The 14,742-nt window shown below is 43.4% G+C and overlaps 1 protein-coding gene across 1 annotated transcript; it reads left to right on the top strand.

The window, feature by feature from the left end:
• Positions 1 to 4,435: 4,435 nt before the first annotated feature.
• On the top strand, positions 4,436 to 11,463 carry CTRC (chymotrypsin C). Its single transcript, XM_027859814.1, has 8 exons — positions 4,436 to 4,475; positions 4,659 to 4,750; positions 5,188 to 5,285; positions 6,655 to 6,777; positions 7,879 to 8,015; positions 9,246 to 9,391; positions 10,397 to 10,549; positions 11,417 to 11,463. The coding sequence occupies exons 1-8, from the start codon at positions 4,436 to 4,438 to the stop codon at positions 11,429 to 11,431; spliced, it is 804 nt and encodes a 267-aa protein (XP_027715615.1). The 3' UTR covers positions 11,432 to 11,463.
• Positions 11,464 to 14,742: the final 3,279 nt, after the last annotated feature.

Below are 14,742 nucleotides of genomic sequence, written 5' to 3'. Positions count from 1 at the left end.
TCTCCTCTCTTCCCTTTCCATTTCCCCTTTTTCTTCTCCCTTCTCCTCTCTAGTCATCCTTCATTCTGCTTTCAGAGTAATCTTTCTTCCACATAGATAGGACATGTTAAAGCTCAGAACGAGCTCTAGCTGAGGACACTAAAGACACAAATGAATTTATTTGTTTGCTTTTTAAAAAAATTTTTGACTGTTTTTTTTATCTATATTGAGGAAAAAAGGGGGGTCTCTATGAAAGAATAAGGCCACTGCTTGGGCAAGATTGGACTATGGAGAGAAGGAAGACCATTTAAACTTTATTTTGTTTCTATTTTCTCTGCCAAAAGGAGTGATATTCACACTAAAAAGGACAAAACAAAAATAGCTATAAGACAATTGACAAGTAGACAAATAGGGAGAGAGTAAAAGTGGCAACTACCTGCTCATGATGAGTTCAAGTCACCAGGTCAGGCCCAAGTAAACTACATTCTAGAATCCTGAAAGATATGATTGCTGATCTGTCAGAGTTCTTTAAAAGACCATAGAGAACAAGAACAGTACATCAGTATGCAGAACTAAAGGAGGCCAAATGCCCCCATTTTCAAAAAGGAGAAGAAAATAGTCTTCCAACTACAGGCCAGTGAGCATGACTTTTATTCCTAGCAAAAATTCTAGCATGTGTTATAAAAGGATGGTTAGTGAGCATCTAGAAAAGGAAGCAGCAATCACAGAGACATTGTCAAAAACAGATCACTCCAGATGAACCTCATTTCCTCTTTGGATTGGAATACTCTACTGGTAGATAAGGGGAGCAGTAGATATAGTTTACCTAGATTTTAGCAAAGCAGTTGATAAAATCTTTCATGGTATATCTGTGGAAAATATGGAGAGAGATGGGCTGGATGATACAGAACAGTTGAATGGCCAGACTCAAAGAGTAGTCATCAATGGTTCGATGTCAGCTTGGAAGGAGTTATCTCATAGAATTCCCCTAGAGATCTATGCTTGGTCCAGCAGTATTTAACAATTTTATCAATGATGTAGGTAGAGATAAAGGTGTGATGTTTTATTGGATTTTCAGATTGGCAAAAAGCCATAGCTCAAATATAATCCTTGAATGACGGACAGAATTTAAAAAATCTTGACAAGTGAAAGCATTGGGTTGAATCTAATAAGAAGGTAATTAATAGGGATAAATGTGGAGTCTTATACTTGGATTCAAAAAATCAGCTTCCCAAGTGCAAAGTCTGTGTATGTTGAGGATGAAGTTAGCTAGGTAGTAATCTGGAAATGATTTGGGGGATTTTAGTGGACTGGAAGCTCAACAGGAGGCAACACTATGATATCATAGCAAAAATGGTAATAAGAACTTGAGAGAGATATAATATTCTTTACAAGGGAAGCAAGCAAATTCCTTGATGTAAGGGAAAACTTCCTGATATTTTGAGCTATCCAAAAGTGACATGGGCTACATCAGGAAGGGGTGGCTTCTTCTTTATTGAAGGTCTTCAAAAAGAATGACCACTTGTCAGGTTTGTTTTAGTAGGAATTCTTTGGGGGGGGGGGCGGAAGAGAGTTGGACTGAAGGGTCACTGAGGTCCTTCCAGCTCTGAAATTCTGTGATTCTATAATGGTCATGTTGGATTTGGTCTTGGTCAGGTCACATCAAGAATATTGTGTTCTGTTCTAGCGGCCACATCTTAGGAAAGACATCATCAATAAGCTGATGGGAAAGCTACTGAGCTCAGAAAAGGGTATTAAGCTGAGGAGAATCCAGAGACAACAGCCAGGATGATGAAAGGACTCAAGATTATACCAAATGAGAAGTATTTGAAGAAACTAAGTGTGGTTAGCCTGGAGAAAGAAAGATTTATGGAAGACATCACAGCTGCCATAAAGTATTTGAAGAGTTATCAAATGGAACAGAGATTAGTCCCAGATAGCAGAACTAAGAGCAGCAATGAGGAGTGGAATGGTCAGGGAACTTGCAGAGGAAAATTTAGACTTGGTGTAAAGAAACACTTACTAAAAATTATAACTTTCCCCAAACGGAAAGGGCTGCCTGAGAAGGTAATGAGTTCCCCGTCAATGAGGGTCTTCAAGCAAAGGCTGGATGAATACTTATTAGACATGACGTAAAAGAGATTCTTGGTCTTGTATGAGCTAGAGTAGGAGGTATTTCTAAACCTGATCTTTCCAGTAGTTTGTTTTTGTTTTTATTTGTCCAAGTGCCTGACACATTTAGTTTAGTCATTTTTCAGTTGTGTCTGACTCTTCATGACCCCACTTGGAGTTTTCTTGGCAGAGATACAAGAATGGTTTGCCATTTCCTTCTCCAGCTCATTTTGAAGAGGAGGAAACTGAGGCAAACAGGGTTAAGTGACTTGCCCAGGATCGCATAGCTACTAGGTGTCTGAGGCAGGATTTGAACTCAGAAAGAGGAGTCGTCCAGACTCCAGGCCTGACAGTCCATCCGCTGCATCACCTAGCTACCCCAGGACATAGTTAATAAATGTTCTTTGATTGATGAGATGATCATAGCTATAGTACTAAAAAAAGGAGTTCAGGGCATCTAGTCCAACCTCTTATTTTACCAAGAAGGAAGTTAAGGGCTAAGGATATGGCTTGACCAAGGTCACACTAATATTAATCAGTAGAGGTAGAATTTGAACCCAGGATCTCTACCTCCAGAGTCAGCACTCTTTCTACTGTACTACATTAGATCAGATCATGTTTCTTATCTCTTCAAAATCATCAATGTCTCTCTATTCTCCAAAGTAAAGTTTAGACTCTTCTGTCTGACATTCAAGGCCTCCGATTGAAGGATCTACCACAACCCTAACTTTTCAGTCATATCTCATATGACTCCTTTCCTCATACTGTACAATCTAGCCAAACCAGACCCTCAAAACAAGCCTTGCATTCTCTTGGCTCTGCGACCTTGTTCATATTGTTTCCCTGTGCCTGGAATGTTCTCTTTCCTCCTATTAAATATTTACCCATCCTTTCAAGACCAACCCAAATGTCACTTGCTCTGGAAAGCCTTCCTTGATTCCCTCTCTCAGAAACGAACTTTACCTGCTGCCCTCACATAACATTGTTATCTGTGCCTCTCTGATGCTGTGATCAGATGTCAGAGCAATATATCTATAGGTGTCTTATCTCCCTCCTGGAAGATAACTTCCATGAAGGTAGGAAACAATCAACCAATCAGCAAAGAAATAAGAAACACCTGCTCTGTGTCCAGTACCCTGCTAGGTCCTGGGGGATACAAAGACCCATGATGAAGCAATCCCTGTTCTCAAGGAGTTTACATTCTATTAGGAGAGATGATGTGTGCATCTCTGAGCATCCACCAATTAAATCTAGGGGACCAGCACTGGGCCTGTGATTTTATTACTATACAGAGGGATCCCAAAGGAGGAAATTCCCTTTACTGTGCAAATCAACACCTTCTCTACAATTTATATAGTCTTAGAGAGTTACCTAGATCACTGAGAAATTGGGTGATTTGGCCACGGTCACACATTCAACATGTATAAGAAATAGGACTTGAACCCAGTTCTCCCTGATCTTGAGGCCAGTCCTATAACTGCTATAGAATACTGGCATTCATATAAATTAAATAGAAAATAAATACCAGGTAGTTATTAGGGAGGGAGGATACCAACAGTCGTGAGGATCAGAAAAGGCTTCATGTAGAAGATGGTGGTTCAGTCTTGAAGGAAGTGAGGAATTCTAGAAGAGAGAGGTGAGAATTGCCCTTTAGGCATGGGGGATGGCCAGTGCAAAGGTCATGGGCGATGGAGTGCCACGTGTGAGGAACAGAGCCTGGACTGTGGACAGAGGCCAGACAGACATTGTGGCTGGACTGAAACATCTGGGAAGGGGGCATAACATAGAAATGAGGTTGAAAATAAAAGCTAGAGGCAAGTTACGAAGCACTTCACAAGACAGACACATTTCTATTATATCATAATGGCAATTGATAATCCCTAAAGTTGATTGAGTAGGTAAGACCTAGACTTAAGGAAAATCCCTTTGTGGGCCTCATGGAGGATAGATTGGGGTGGGGAGGCTTAAAGTAGAGAGGCCAATTAGAAGGACATTGCAATAGTGCCAGGCAGGTAATTCCCAGGCAGGGATCTTATCTAGACTTCAGAGCTCAACACTCTGTACAAAGTAGGTGCTAAATATATTTGGTTAATTGAATTCAAGGATATTTCTTAGTTTGGGGCTCCCAGTCCCTCTTAGGGGTTCCTAAAAATATTTCCTTGTTCTCAGAAAGTTCTCAGTCCATTAAACAGTAACCAACTGAAGGTCACGGCAAGACCCTTATCAGGAATTATGACCCTCCCCAAGTGTGATATCAGCTTTGGCTCAGACCCCAGTCTGAGACACCATCTATAAGAACCCTCCCAAATGGTCAGATTGGTCACCGACTGCCTACACCGGTGCCATGTTAGGCTCTGTACTCCTCGTTGCGTTCCTGAGCTATGGTAAACTGAGAGCCAGAGAGCTCCACAGATCCCTCCCAGACAGTTAATCTCTGACTATTTTTCAGTCTAGTACTTTCTGCTTAGAAAGGTCCAGTGGGGTAGAGTCAGGCCACATCCACACCAGCTATCCTGGGCCCCCATTGCTGATATGGTTCATATAGGCTTTTCTGGTCTTGCTTCCAGCCTCCAGCTGCGGTGTCCCCACCTACCCGCCCAGCCTGTCCACCCGGGTGGTGGGAGGAGAGGACGCCACGCCCCACAGCTGGCCCTGGCAGGTAAGGAAGACATGTGTGGTATGGTAGACAGAATGGCATTCTTGTTCTCTCATGGTGAGGCATTATGTAAGTGTGAGTTATTAAGATTGTCTCTAGGCCTATCCCAACAGAGGGAGACTGGCAATGTGGTTCAGTAGAAAGAGTGGGGTGTAATCCAAGAGTGCTAGGATCAGAGAAAAATAGTGTTGAGATAAATCCTGGACCTGCCAATACATCAGCAGTAGCTAATTTTTTTCAAGTTGTTTTACTCCTCTGGTCATCAAGTGTTCTTATCTGTAAAATAAGAAAGTTAGACCAGATACCCTTTGGGGTCCCTTCCTCCAAATCTATGATCTAGAATTGTTGAAGCTTTTTAAGTTAGAATAGCAGCTGGGAATCATGGGCCAAATGCTCTGCCTGAGTTTTGCCCCTCTCTCACCACCCCTCCTTGCTGGCAGATCTCCCTCCAGTACCTTTATGATGGCACCTATAGACATACCTGTGGAGGGACCCTGATCTCCAGGCAGCATGTCCTGACTGCTGCGCACTGCATCAGGTGAGTCCCCCCCACCCCTGAGCCATGGATCCTACTGCACAGAGGAAGGATACTGGGGGTCTATCTCCCTTCCCTCCATCCACAATGGGATCTGAAAGCTGCCTGGACATCATTTACAGAAGAAACAACAACACAGACCCCCAGAGCTGGACAAAAATTTCAAGTCCTCCTGGTCCAACCTGCTTCCAGATACAAAGATCTCCTTTGCAACATCCTCAGTAGATGCTCAGTCTAGGTTTATCACAAGTCCTAAGATGGGATAGTGACTTCTCCAAAGGTTCCCAGCATTTCTACCCACAGCAACAAATTCTTGCTGTTACAAAATAACATTCTTCCATTAGAATGTAGACACGCTTGCTGGACTTGTATCCCTGGCATTTAGTTCAGTGCCTAGAATTTTTTCAATTCTTAATCATTGCTTTATCTACCTATTTAGATTCATTTATCTATCTATTAATAGTATCTATCTGCCTTGTATTTATGTACCTATCTACTTATCAACATCTATCCATCCATCTGTCTATCTACCATCTGTTGGTGAGAATCAGATTCTGAATAGCTGGATGGGGAATGGATGCATGTAAAAGGAATAATAGACGGATAGATGGACATAGGAAGGTATACATAATAGAGATAGGAAGGTGGATAGATATAGATGAGAGAGAGAGAGAAAGAGACAGACAGAGAGAGATAAAATGTTGATTAAGAGTTGACAGAATTCAAGGCGAGAAACTGCTAAGCAGCAAGGAACAAATATAAGCAAGCAAAAATGGAATTTCCCCTTTGGAAACAAATTAGTTTGAAGGATGCAATTATCATTAAGTCAAGTAAAAAATGTACCAGCTATTATAATTTTGGAAAAATCAGAGCTGCAGCAAATGTCTGGGTAATGGAAGTGCCCCAGGAGGACTCACAATCTCCCAACTCTGTGCCAGGGTGGGTGGAGATAATGCTTCCCAGACTCCTCATCCAGTTCTGCTTTCTGCCTAGGTGGTCTGTAGCATAGTCCAAAGACTCACCCCATACTCTCACAGCTAATAATGTGTTGTAATCAGGATTTAAACCTCACTTCAAGTATTGCATGCTTCTCAGGAGATCATGGTGCTATTGAGCCAAAATCTACCTTCCGTAGACTCCATATATTGTTCTTAGTTTTCTCAGTTAGGATCTAAATCGACTACTTCTTTCCTTACAGCATTTGACACATTGGAAGACAATGATCATGCCTTTTCTTCTCTCACAGTTCAGTGAGGGTGATAGGGAGAGGTTTGTGGAATAAACATTTGTTGAACTGAACTAAAGACTTATGGTCCATGAATGAGCCAAGACCCAAATGTAACCAGATTCCCTCCCCATTCCCTTTATCCAGCAAAAACAGAACCTACCGAGTGTTGCTGGGCAAGCATAACCTGGTGGAGGGAGAGGATGGCTCTGTGGCAGTGGCTGTGGATACCATTTTTGTCCATGAGAGATGGTTCTCCTTGCTGGTGCGGTGAGTGGTCTCCATGCTGGCGCCTTTGTCCTCTTGGACATGGAGCCAGCCCTCAGGGCTAAGGCCAGAAAACTGGCCTCCATTATATCATCCATCCCCAATAATACCAACTCTGACCAGGTGCTGGAGATTGCAACAACTCCAATCCTCTCGCACCTACTGAAATATCCTCCCCACTGCTACAGCTCTCTCCTATAATAGTAATAGCACATTTTTATATGAGAGACTAAGATTTATACAGAGCTTTCCCTTCAGGACCCTTCAAAGATAAGTCAAGCAGAGATTCTTGGCTCCTTTTATAGATGAGGAAGTGAGGCACAAAGATCTGTGGTCAAATAGCAAGTCAATGACCATGTTAGAGAAGCCTTGTGAGTCCTAACCCAGGGCTCTTTCATCCTGGAGAGGGAGACAAGCAGGAGAGATTATCACCATCTTTCCCCCTCCACTCTCTCTCATCCAACAGAAGAAGGTTTCATGATGTCCTTACTATCCCAGTAGGAGGTAAGCTGCTTGAGGGAAGGAACTAGGACATTTATTTTATTTTATTTTATTTTATTTTATTTTATTTTATTTTATTTTATTTTATTTTATTTTATTTTATTTTATTTTATTTTATTTTCTGGTGAGGCAATCAGGGTTAAGTGACTTGCCCAGGGTCACACAGCTAGTGAGTGTTATGCCGGTGGTCTATCCACTGCACCACCTAGCTGCTCCTGGGACTACAACATTTTTCACCTCTCCACACCACTATGCTAGAGATAGCTAGGTGGTACAGTAGATAGACATCAGGCCTGGAGTTAGGAAGATCTGAGTTCAAATGTGGCCTCAAACCCTTACTAGTAGTATGACCCTGGGCAAGTCATTTAACCCTGTTTGACTCAATTTCCTCATCTGTAAAAAGAGCTGGAGAAGGAAATGACAAACAACTCCAGCATTCTTGCCAAGAAAACCCCATGGGAAAAGTCTGTCAGATCACCAAGAGTCACACAACAGAATGATTAAACAACAACAAATCCCCTATATTAAGCCCAGGGCCCCTGCACACAGTAGTAGCTGCTTAATCCATATGTCTAGAATTGGATTCTTGAATTCTGCTCCTAGCAATGACATTGCCCTCATCAAGCTGGCTGAGCCTGTGGAGCTGAGTGATACCATCAAGGTGGCCTGCCTGCCCCCAAAGGGATCCCTGCTGCCCCAAGGTTATCCTTGCTATGTGACTGGCTGGGGCCTCCTCCGGAGTAAGTGCATGACCTTCAAGGTTCCTTTTAGCCGTCTTTTGGGGAAGGGAAGGGGCACCTATCCTCAAACTGCACCACTGGATAGTCAAGCTCTAATGCCAAACTGCTGGAACCCAAAAAAGTCATCAGGCCTAGCTAATCAGGGCAGGCTTCCTGGAGGAAGAGGCCCTGTTTGTGCATAGTAATTGTGCTAGCTTCAACGCTCCTTTGCCTCTATCATCTTGATTTATTTGCCTAGCATCCCTGCAGAATACAAGTATTACTGATGCAGTTGTCTGGGTAAGGAAACTGAGACCCAGGGCAGTTAAATAATGTACCCAGGATATCATACAAATCAATCAGAGAAAGGGCTCAATGAGATCAGAAGCAGCAGCAGCAGCAGCTTCCAACAAAGCAAAAGACTTCATAGAAAGCCAAATATGTAAGAACAGCAGGACAGTGACTTGTTCCACAGCTAATCCTACCTGAACTATGCCAGGTGGCAAGGATTCCAGACCCCCTTCTCACCACTGATCACTCTTTAGTTTGGTTGTGTCCATTCTAAAACAGAGCCCCAAGAATTGGACACAAAAACTACAGACATAGTCCAGCCACATCAGAAAACAGTGGGACTCTTAACAGTGTGATCCAGGAGAAACCTTTTCAGTCTCACATTCTTCATCTGTAAAATGAAGGGCTTTGTCAAAATGATAATTAAGGATCCTCTCCACTCTGATTTCTCTGTTTTATAGTCTCTCTGGCTTCAGAATTCTTTTTTTTAAGATCCCTCCCACCTCTGACATTTTGTGTTCTAAGGGCTCTCCCACCTCTGATGTTCTCTGTTCTAACTTCCCTCTGAGTTCTGACATCCTGTGTTCTAATAGCCCTCCTGTCTCTGACTTACTGTGTTCTAAGGGCCCTCAGAGCTCTGACATTCCCCATCCTAAGGGCTTTCCCAGCTCTGATGTTATGTGTTCTAAGGCCTCTCCCAACTCTGACATTTTCCCTATCATTTCGTGCAATGGATATTGGGCTTCTGTTAATCTAGAAAGAATAAGATAACCGACGTCCTGAAATCCCCCTCACAAGTGATACACATCCTCATGCCATGTACAATTTCTTTGAATTTGGGTGGGCCTACTATGTTTGAGCGTTAGTTATCTTTCTGACAACTCTATAAGAAGCTGGGGCAGATGAGTTAGAGGGCCATGGGAAAATAAGCCAATTGTGACTTGTTCTCTCTTTCCCTAGCCGATGGCCCCATTTCTGATATTCTCCAGCAAGGCCTACTGCCCATAGTGGACCATAAAACATGCATTCGGCCAAGCTGGTGGGGCATCCTGGTGTCCAATAATATGGTGTGTGCTGGAGGAGATGGTGTCATCTCAGCGTGCAATGTGAGTTCTATTACTGAACAGTAAGCCAGGGATGAAAGAAACTGGGCCTTTTGGGAGAGCTTAGTGCAGATTCAGAGAGCTTTTGACTTTCTGACACCTTCATAGGGAGAACACTCAGGAAACCCTTTCCCAGAATTAGGGAAACCAACCAGAATGGCCTGAGGCCACAGATACCGCTTCATCTGCCATAATCAAACTTGATAAACACTAATCCATCATGCTCCTCTCTGCTTCCCAACATTATCACTGACTGTCCCTTTGGCAAAATTAATCATTCACACCCATCTCCTCACTACCACCACAAATAGACACACACTATCCCCATCATCATGGCAGTGTAGAAAAAGCATTTTGTAAACCATGTAACACAAAGGCAATGTAAGATACTGTTTTTATTACCCAATCAGTAACACCTCCCTCATTTTTAGCATCATTACCCTCTTCATTACCAGCACCAACCACCATCCTCATCACTACCAACATCACTAGCTTCATTACCATCAGCCCTATATCCACCACCAGCTCTACATTTCCATGACCAGGGAAGAAGAGAAAGGATAATTGTTTAAATAGTGCCCACTATGTGCCAGGTACTGGGCTAAGTGCTTGACAAACATCATCTCATTTGATCACCACCAACATCACCATCTCCATCATCACCTTGTCCACCACCATCATCATCTTTATCACTACCAACACCACTACCGTGTCCAGCCTCATCATCAATCCCACCACCAACACCAATATCTGAAAACTGAGTTGCTGACAGAGGCAATACCTGATCTTCTCCTATCTCTGAGTAGTATTCTACATTTCAGAGATGCTGGCTGAGATGGAGTGGTTGGAGAAACCAAGGCACTTAGAAAAGCACTAATTGCCCAAGGTCACATAAAAAGCAAGTCCATGTCAAGATAGCCACAGTTGCCTCATGATGGAAGGAATAGAAACTTTCTCTTCATGGTTCTGAGTTGACTTGTGACCAAGGCTCCTATTTCTTGGAGACAGGGAGACTCAGGTGGACCCCTGAACTGTAAGGCTGAAGATGGAACCTGGCAAGTGAGAGGTATTGTGAGTTTTGGTTCTAACGAGGGCTGCAACGTAGAAAAGAAGCCCACGGTCTTCACCCGGGTCTCTGCCTACATTGACTGGATTAATAAGGTACGTTCATTCATTTAGTCATTCATTCATACATCTATCCATTCATTTATCCGTACAACAGCAACAATAAAAAGCCAAACTGAGTGAGGGGGGTGGAGGCTCTCTTAGGGCATGGGAGTGGGTTGGGGGAGGGCCAGATTGAGATTCAGGGAAGGAGTATGGAACTCAGTGAGGAGGATGGGAACTTAACTATAGGGATAGAAAACTCATTGAGGGTCTTGGGGCTCAGTGAGGGCATAAGGGATTGGGGATAAGAATAAAGGCTCAGTGAGGCAATGTGGCCTCAAAAAAGAATGTGAGGGGCTCAGGGAATAGGATGAGACCTTAGAAAATGCATGGAGGCTCAGTGAGGGGGAAGAAGTGACTCTGAGGGGGTATCAAGGGAGTAATCCAGGGCACAATGAATGCAGGGGGCATTGTCAATGCCTAGAACTAGAGCTTAGGGAAGGGATAGGGCCTAAGTGTAAAATGAGGGGCTCAGGGGACTGGGGTTCAGTAAAGAGTTGGGGACTCATTATAAGGATCTGGGTTCAATGAGGACATGAAAGCTCAGTGAGCCAATGAGGGCTCAGCAAGAAAATGGAGGCTCAGGGAGAAGGATGTGGGGTTTGTGGAGACACAGGAAAGGGGCTCAGGGTTCAGGAAAAGATAAGATCTAAGTGAAAAGTTGGAAAGTTCAGTGAGGAGGATGGGGAAGTCAGGGACTTGAGGGAAAGGACCAGTGATATTCAGCCAATAAGAGGACCCAGAATAGGGCAGGAGAAGCCATGAGGAGAAGGCCTTCTGAGTCCTGGGCTGAAGTCTTCTGGGCCCCATGAAGACGCCCCAAGGCAGTCAAAGTCTTCAAATTATTCTCTGTTCCTCCAGAAACTGCTGCTCTGAATCATCACCAGTGTCTCTACTGGGAATCCCCTGGATGCTTCCCAATAAACCCTCCCAATCAGTGCCATCTTGGATTTTCAATAAAGTCTCCTCTCCTGCCTGTATACTTGGTTACTTGTTTGTCTGGACGCCTTCCCTCAGTTTCCCCTGACAGGCCCTAGGGCCAGGGCTTTCTGATAGGGCCTGCTCACTCCTAGGATACAGCCCCCTTCCTACAAGAACAGTTCAGAAGATTAATAATCTTGATAGGATTTAGGGCCTGGAGGGGACCTTCATCCTCACCTACCCCAGACTACATGAGGAAACTGAGATCCACAGAGGAAAAGTGACTGATTACTGTAGGATTCTATATAAGCTGCTCTTCATAACTTGGCCCCTTCCTAAATTTTCAGCTTTCTAATACTTTACTCCCCTCTTGGCACTCCATGTTACAGGGATGCTGGCCTTCTTGCAGTGCTGCAAACCAACATCTCCCACCTCTGTGTCTTTGAGCTAGCTAACCCCCACATCAGTAATATGCTTTTCTTCCTCACCTCTGCTTCATCATCCTTAAATCCCAGCTCAAATCCCACCTTCCATCCCAGCTGATATAATGTAACATTACTCTTTCTCTTTTATAGATCTAGTTACTTGTATGTTGTTTCTACACTAGAACAAGCGTTCACTAGGGGCAGGGATTGGTTTTTCCTGTTTTCTGTATCCTCAGCACTTAGGATAGCACCTGGCATAAATGTTTGTGGATTTATTAACTGACTGACTAACAAACTGTTCAAAGTCACAAACATCAGAACTGAGATTCACACCCAGGCCTCTGTCTCCAAATCACTTGCTCTTTTTATAAAAACTGCGCTGTCAGCTCCCTGCTAGGCTCCGGGTGGCCCAGGCAGGCCTAGGGATTTGGGAGGATCAGGAGACGGGGCTGAACCTGTTCCCTGGGCAAAGTCAGGTAAGAAGAGGGGGTGGTGGTGGTGGTATATACCAAGGATAAGCTGTCCCCAGGCTTAAACAGAGGTACCGAATGACTGCATCACCCCCAGGCCTGATCATTGTTTAGTCATCTCAGTTGTGTCCGACTCTCCCTCACTCCATTTGGGGTTTTCTTGGCAAAGATACTGGTGTGATTTACCATTTCCTCCTCCAGCTCATTTTACAGATGAAGTAACTGAGGCAAATAGGGTGAAGTGACTTGCCCAGGGTCACACAGCCACTAAATGTTTGAGGCCAGATTTGAATTCTAGATGAATCTTCCTGCCAGGCCTGGTACTCTATACACTGCACCACCTAGCTGATAGGAAGTCAATAGCACTAATAGGCATCACCCCCAATTCTCTGAGCTTCAAGGTACACAAATAACTTTCCTCATTAGAACCCCATGAGGAGGAATTATAAGTGCTATCATCCCCATTTTATAGATGAAGAGACTGAGGGTCAGTTTCTGGGTGCTTAAGGTTACCCACTTGGGAAGTGTCAGAACCAATCAACTGGCTCCAGGTTCGGTGTTCTTTGCTGCCTCTAAACATAAATAAAATAATTAACAATGCAATATTGATTTTATTATACTTAAAAGAGATTTAACTTATTTTATTAATCATTTTAATTTAAGTAATTGATAGATTATCATTTATTTCAGCCATGTTTATTTCAACTAAAACCAGTGTTATAGAAGATTCAGTGGTAGAGACAAAACCTTTCCCATAATTGTTTGAAGAAAGAAGAGATCCCTCTGGGTTGCAGTAGCCAGGGCAGGCTTCTTGGAGGATGGAGGGCTCAAGCCAGGCCATCCCCACCCCCACACCCCAGCATGACTCTACTGTATATTGTATGCAGCCTGCCAGAGCCACAACTAAGATAGGGCACCCAGGACTTTCTCACAGGTGCCAAAATTTGATTGGATAATGTTTTATTGGATAATTTGTTCTAGAGGCCACACTCCCTGACATCTCTACAGCTGAGATGGGCGGGGAATGGAAAGATGGGACAGGGAAGAGAAGGGAGTAGGTTCACTAGCAGTAAAAGCTGGTGGAGAAGGAGAGAAGAGAAAGAGAATGGGCTGCCCTAGTCTTCTGCTGCAACTACATTGACCCATGCACCAAAGGAACTTGGGAGGGGAAGGTGGGAGCAGATGATAGATTAGAAGTGGCCTTCTCCACCAAGAACTGGGGATACAGCAGAGAGGCAGGGTGGAATAAGGGGAAGAGAGCCTTTGATGGGGCCTATATAATGAGGACTGGAGCATGTCCAAAGTGCAGATACAGTGTGCTGGTGCAACTTCTCCATGTAAAGGAAGCTCGGGAGCCTGCTTCCAGTATGGGAGTGACACCCTGATGTATGTACCAGTCCCCTCTTATACACACATGTTACTCACCTGCTGGCAAAGAGGTGATACACTCCAGATGAGGAAGAAGAACTACATTTTTAGACATGGCCACCATGTGGAGTTGTTCTGTGGGGTAGCAATGGTAATGTCAAAAAAGAAGGGGGGAAAGAAGAAAAAAAGGAAGGAGAAGGAGGAGGAGGAGGACAAGGGAGGGAGAAAAAGAAGGAAGGAAGGAAGGAAACAAAGAAAGAAAAATGAAAGAAAGAAAAAGGAAGAAAGAGAAGCAGAGGAAGAACATTAAAATGTTTTTTAAAGTATATAAAGACCTGCAGAAGGGCATTCAAAGAAAAGCAAAAACAAGCAGGGACATCTTGAAAGTTACCAGTGAATTTTGTAACATATTTTCTTTTTTTAAGGGATGCAGTACAGAATAGAGATTCATGACACCTGAGATGCTTCCTCATAAGGAAGACACTAGAAAGCCTTCTCCAGGTTCAGTGGGCCAGCAGCTACTTAAACCATGTTCACAATATATCTACTTTTACCAGACAGCAAATACGTTAAACAAAACTTTGGTAGGAAGCTCACAGTGAAAATATAATTTTTAATTCCTACAACTTAATGGTATTTATTAGTAATGATTAATAATCATGAATTTATTACAAAATAAAAGACATTTAATCAAGCAGACTAGCAAATAGAGTGAGGGGAAAAGATCTTCCTATGTGCACATGGGATGTATTTTCCTATAGGTCACCATACTTACCAGTGGAAAAAGGGAATGGAATAAACATCTACTAAACTCCTACCATGTGCCAGGCACTGTGTTAAGCACTTTACAAATATCATCTCATTTAAGGTAGGTGGTATTATTATCCCCATTTTACATATGAGGAAACTGAGGCAGATAGAAGTTAAGTGACTTGCCCAGACTCTCACAGCTAGTAAGTGTCTAAGGCTGGATTTGAAATTGGGTCTTTCTGAATCCAGGTCT

The sequence above is a fragment of the Vombatus ursinus genome, unplaced genomic scaffold (genome assembly GCF_900497805.2).
Source record: "Vombatus ursinus unplaced genomic scaffold, bare-nosed wombat genome assembly UNPS02014172.1, whole genome shotgun sequence".
NCBI classification, from domain to species: domain Eukaryota; kingdom Metazoa; phylum Chordata; class Mammalia; order Diprotodontia; family Vombatidae; genus Vombatus; species Vombatus ursinus.
The sequence above is the reverse complement of the archived record's forward strand: the minus strand, read 5'-3'. Positions and strand labels throughout refer to the sequence as shown.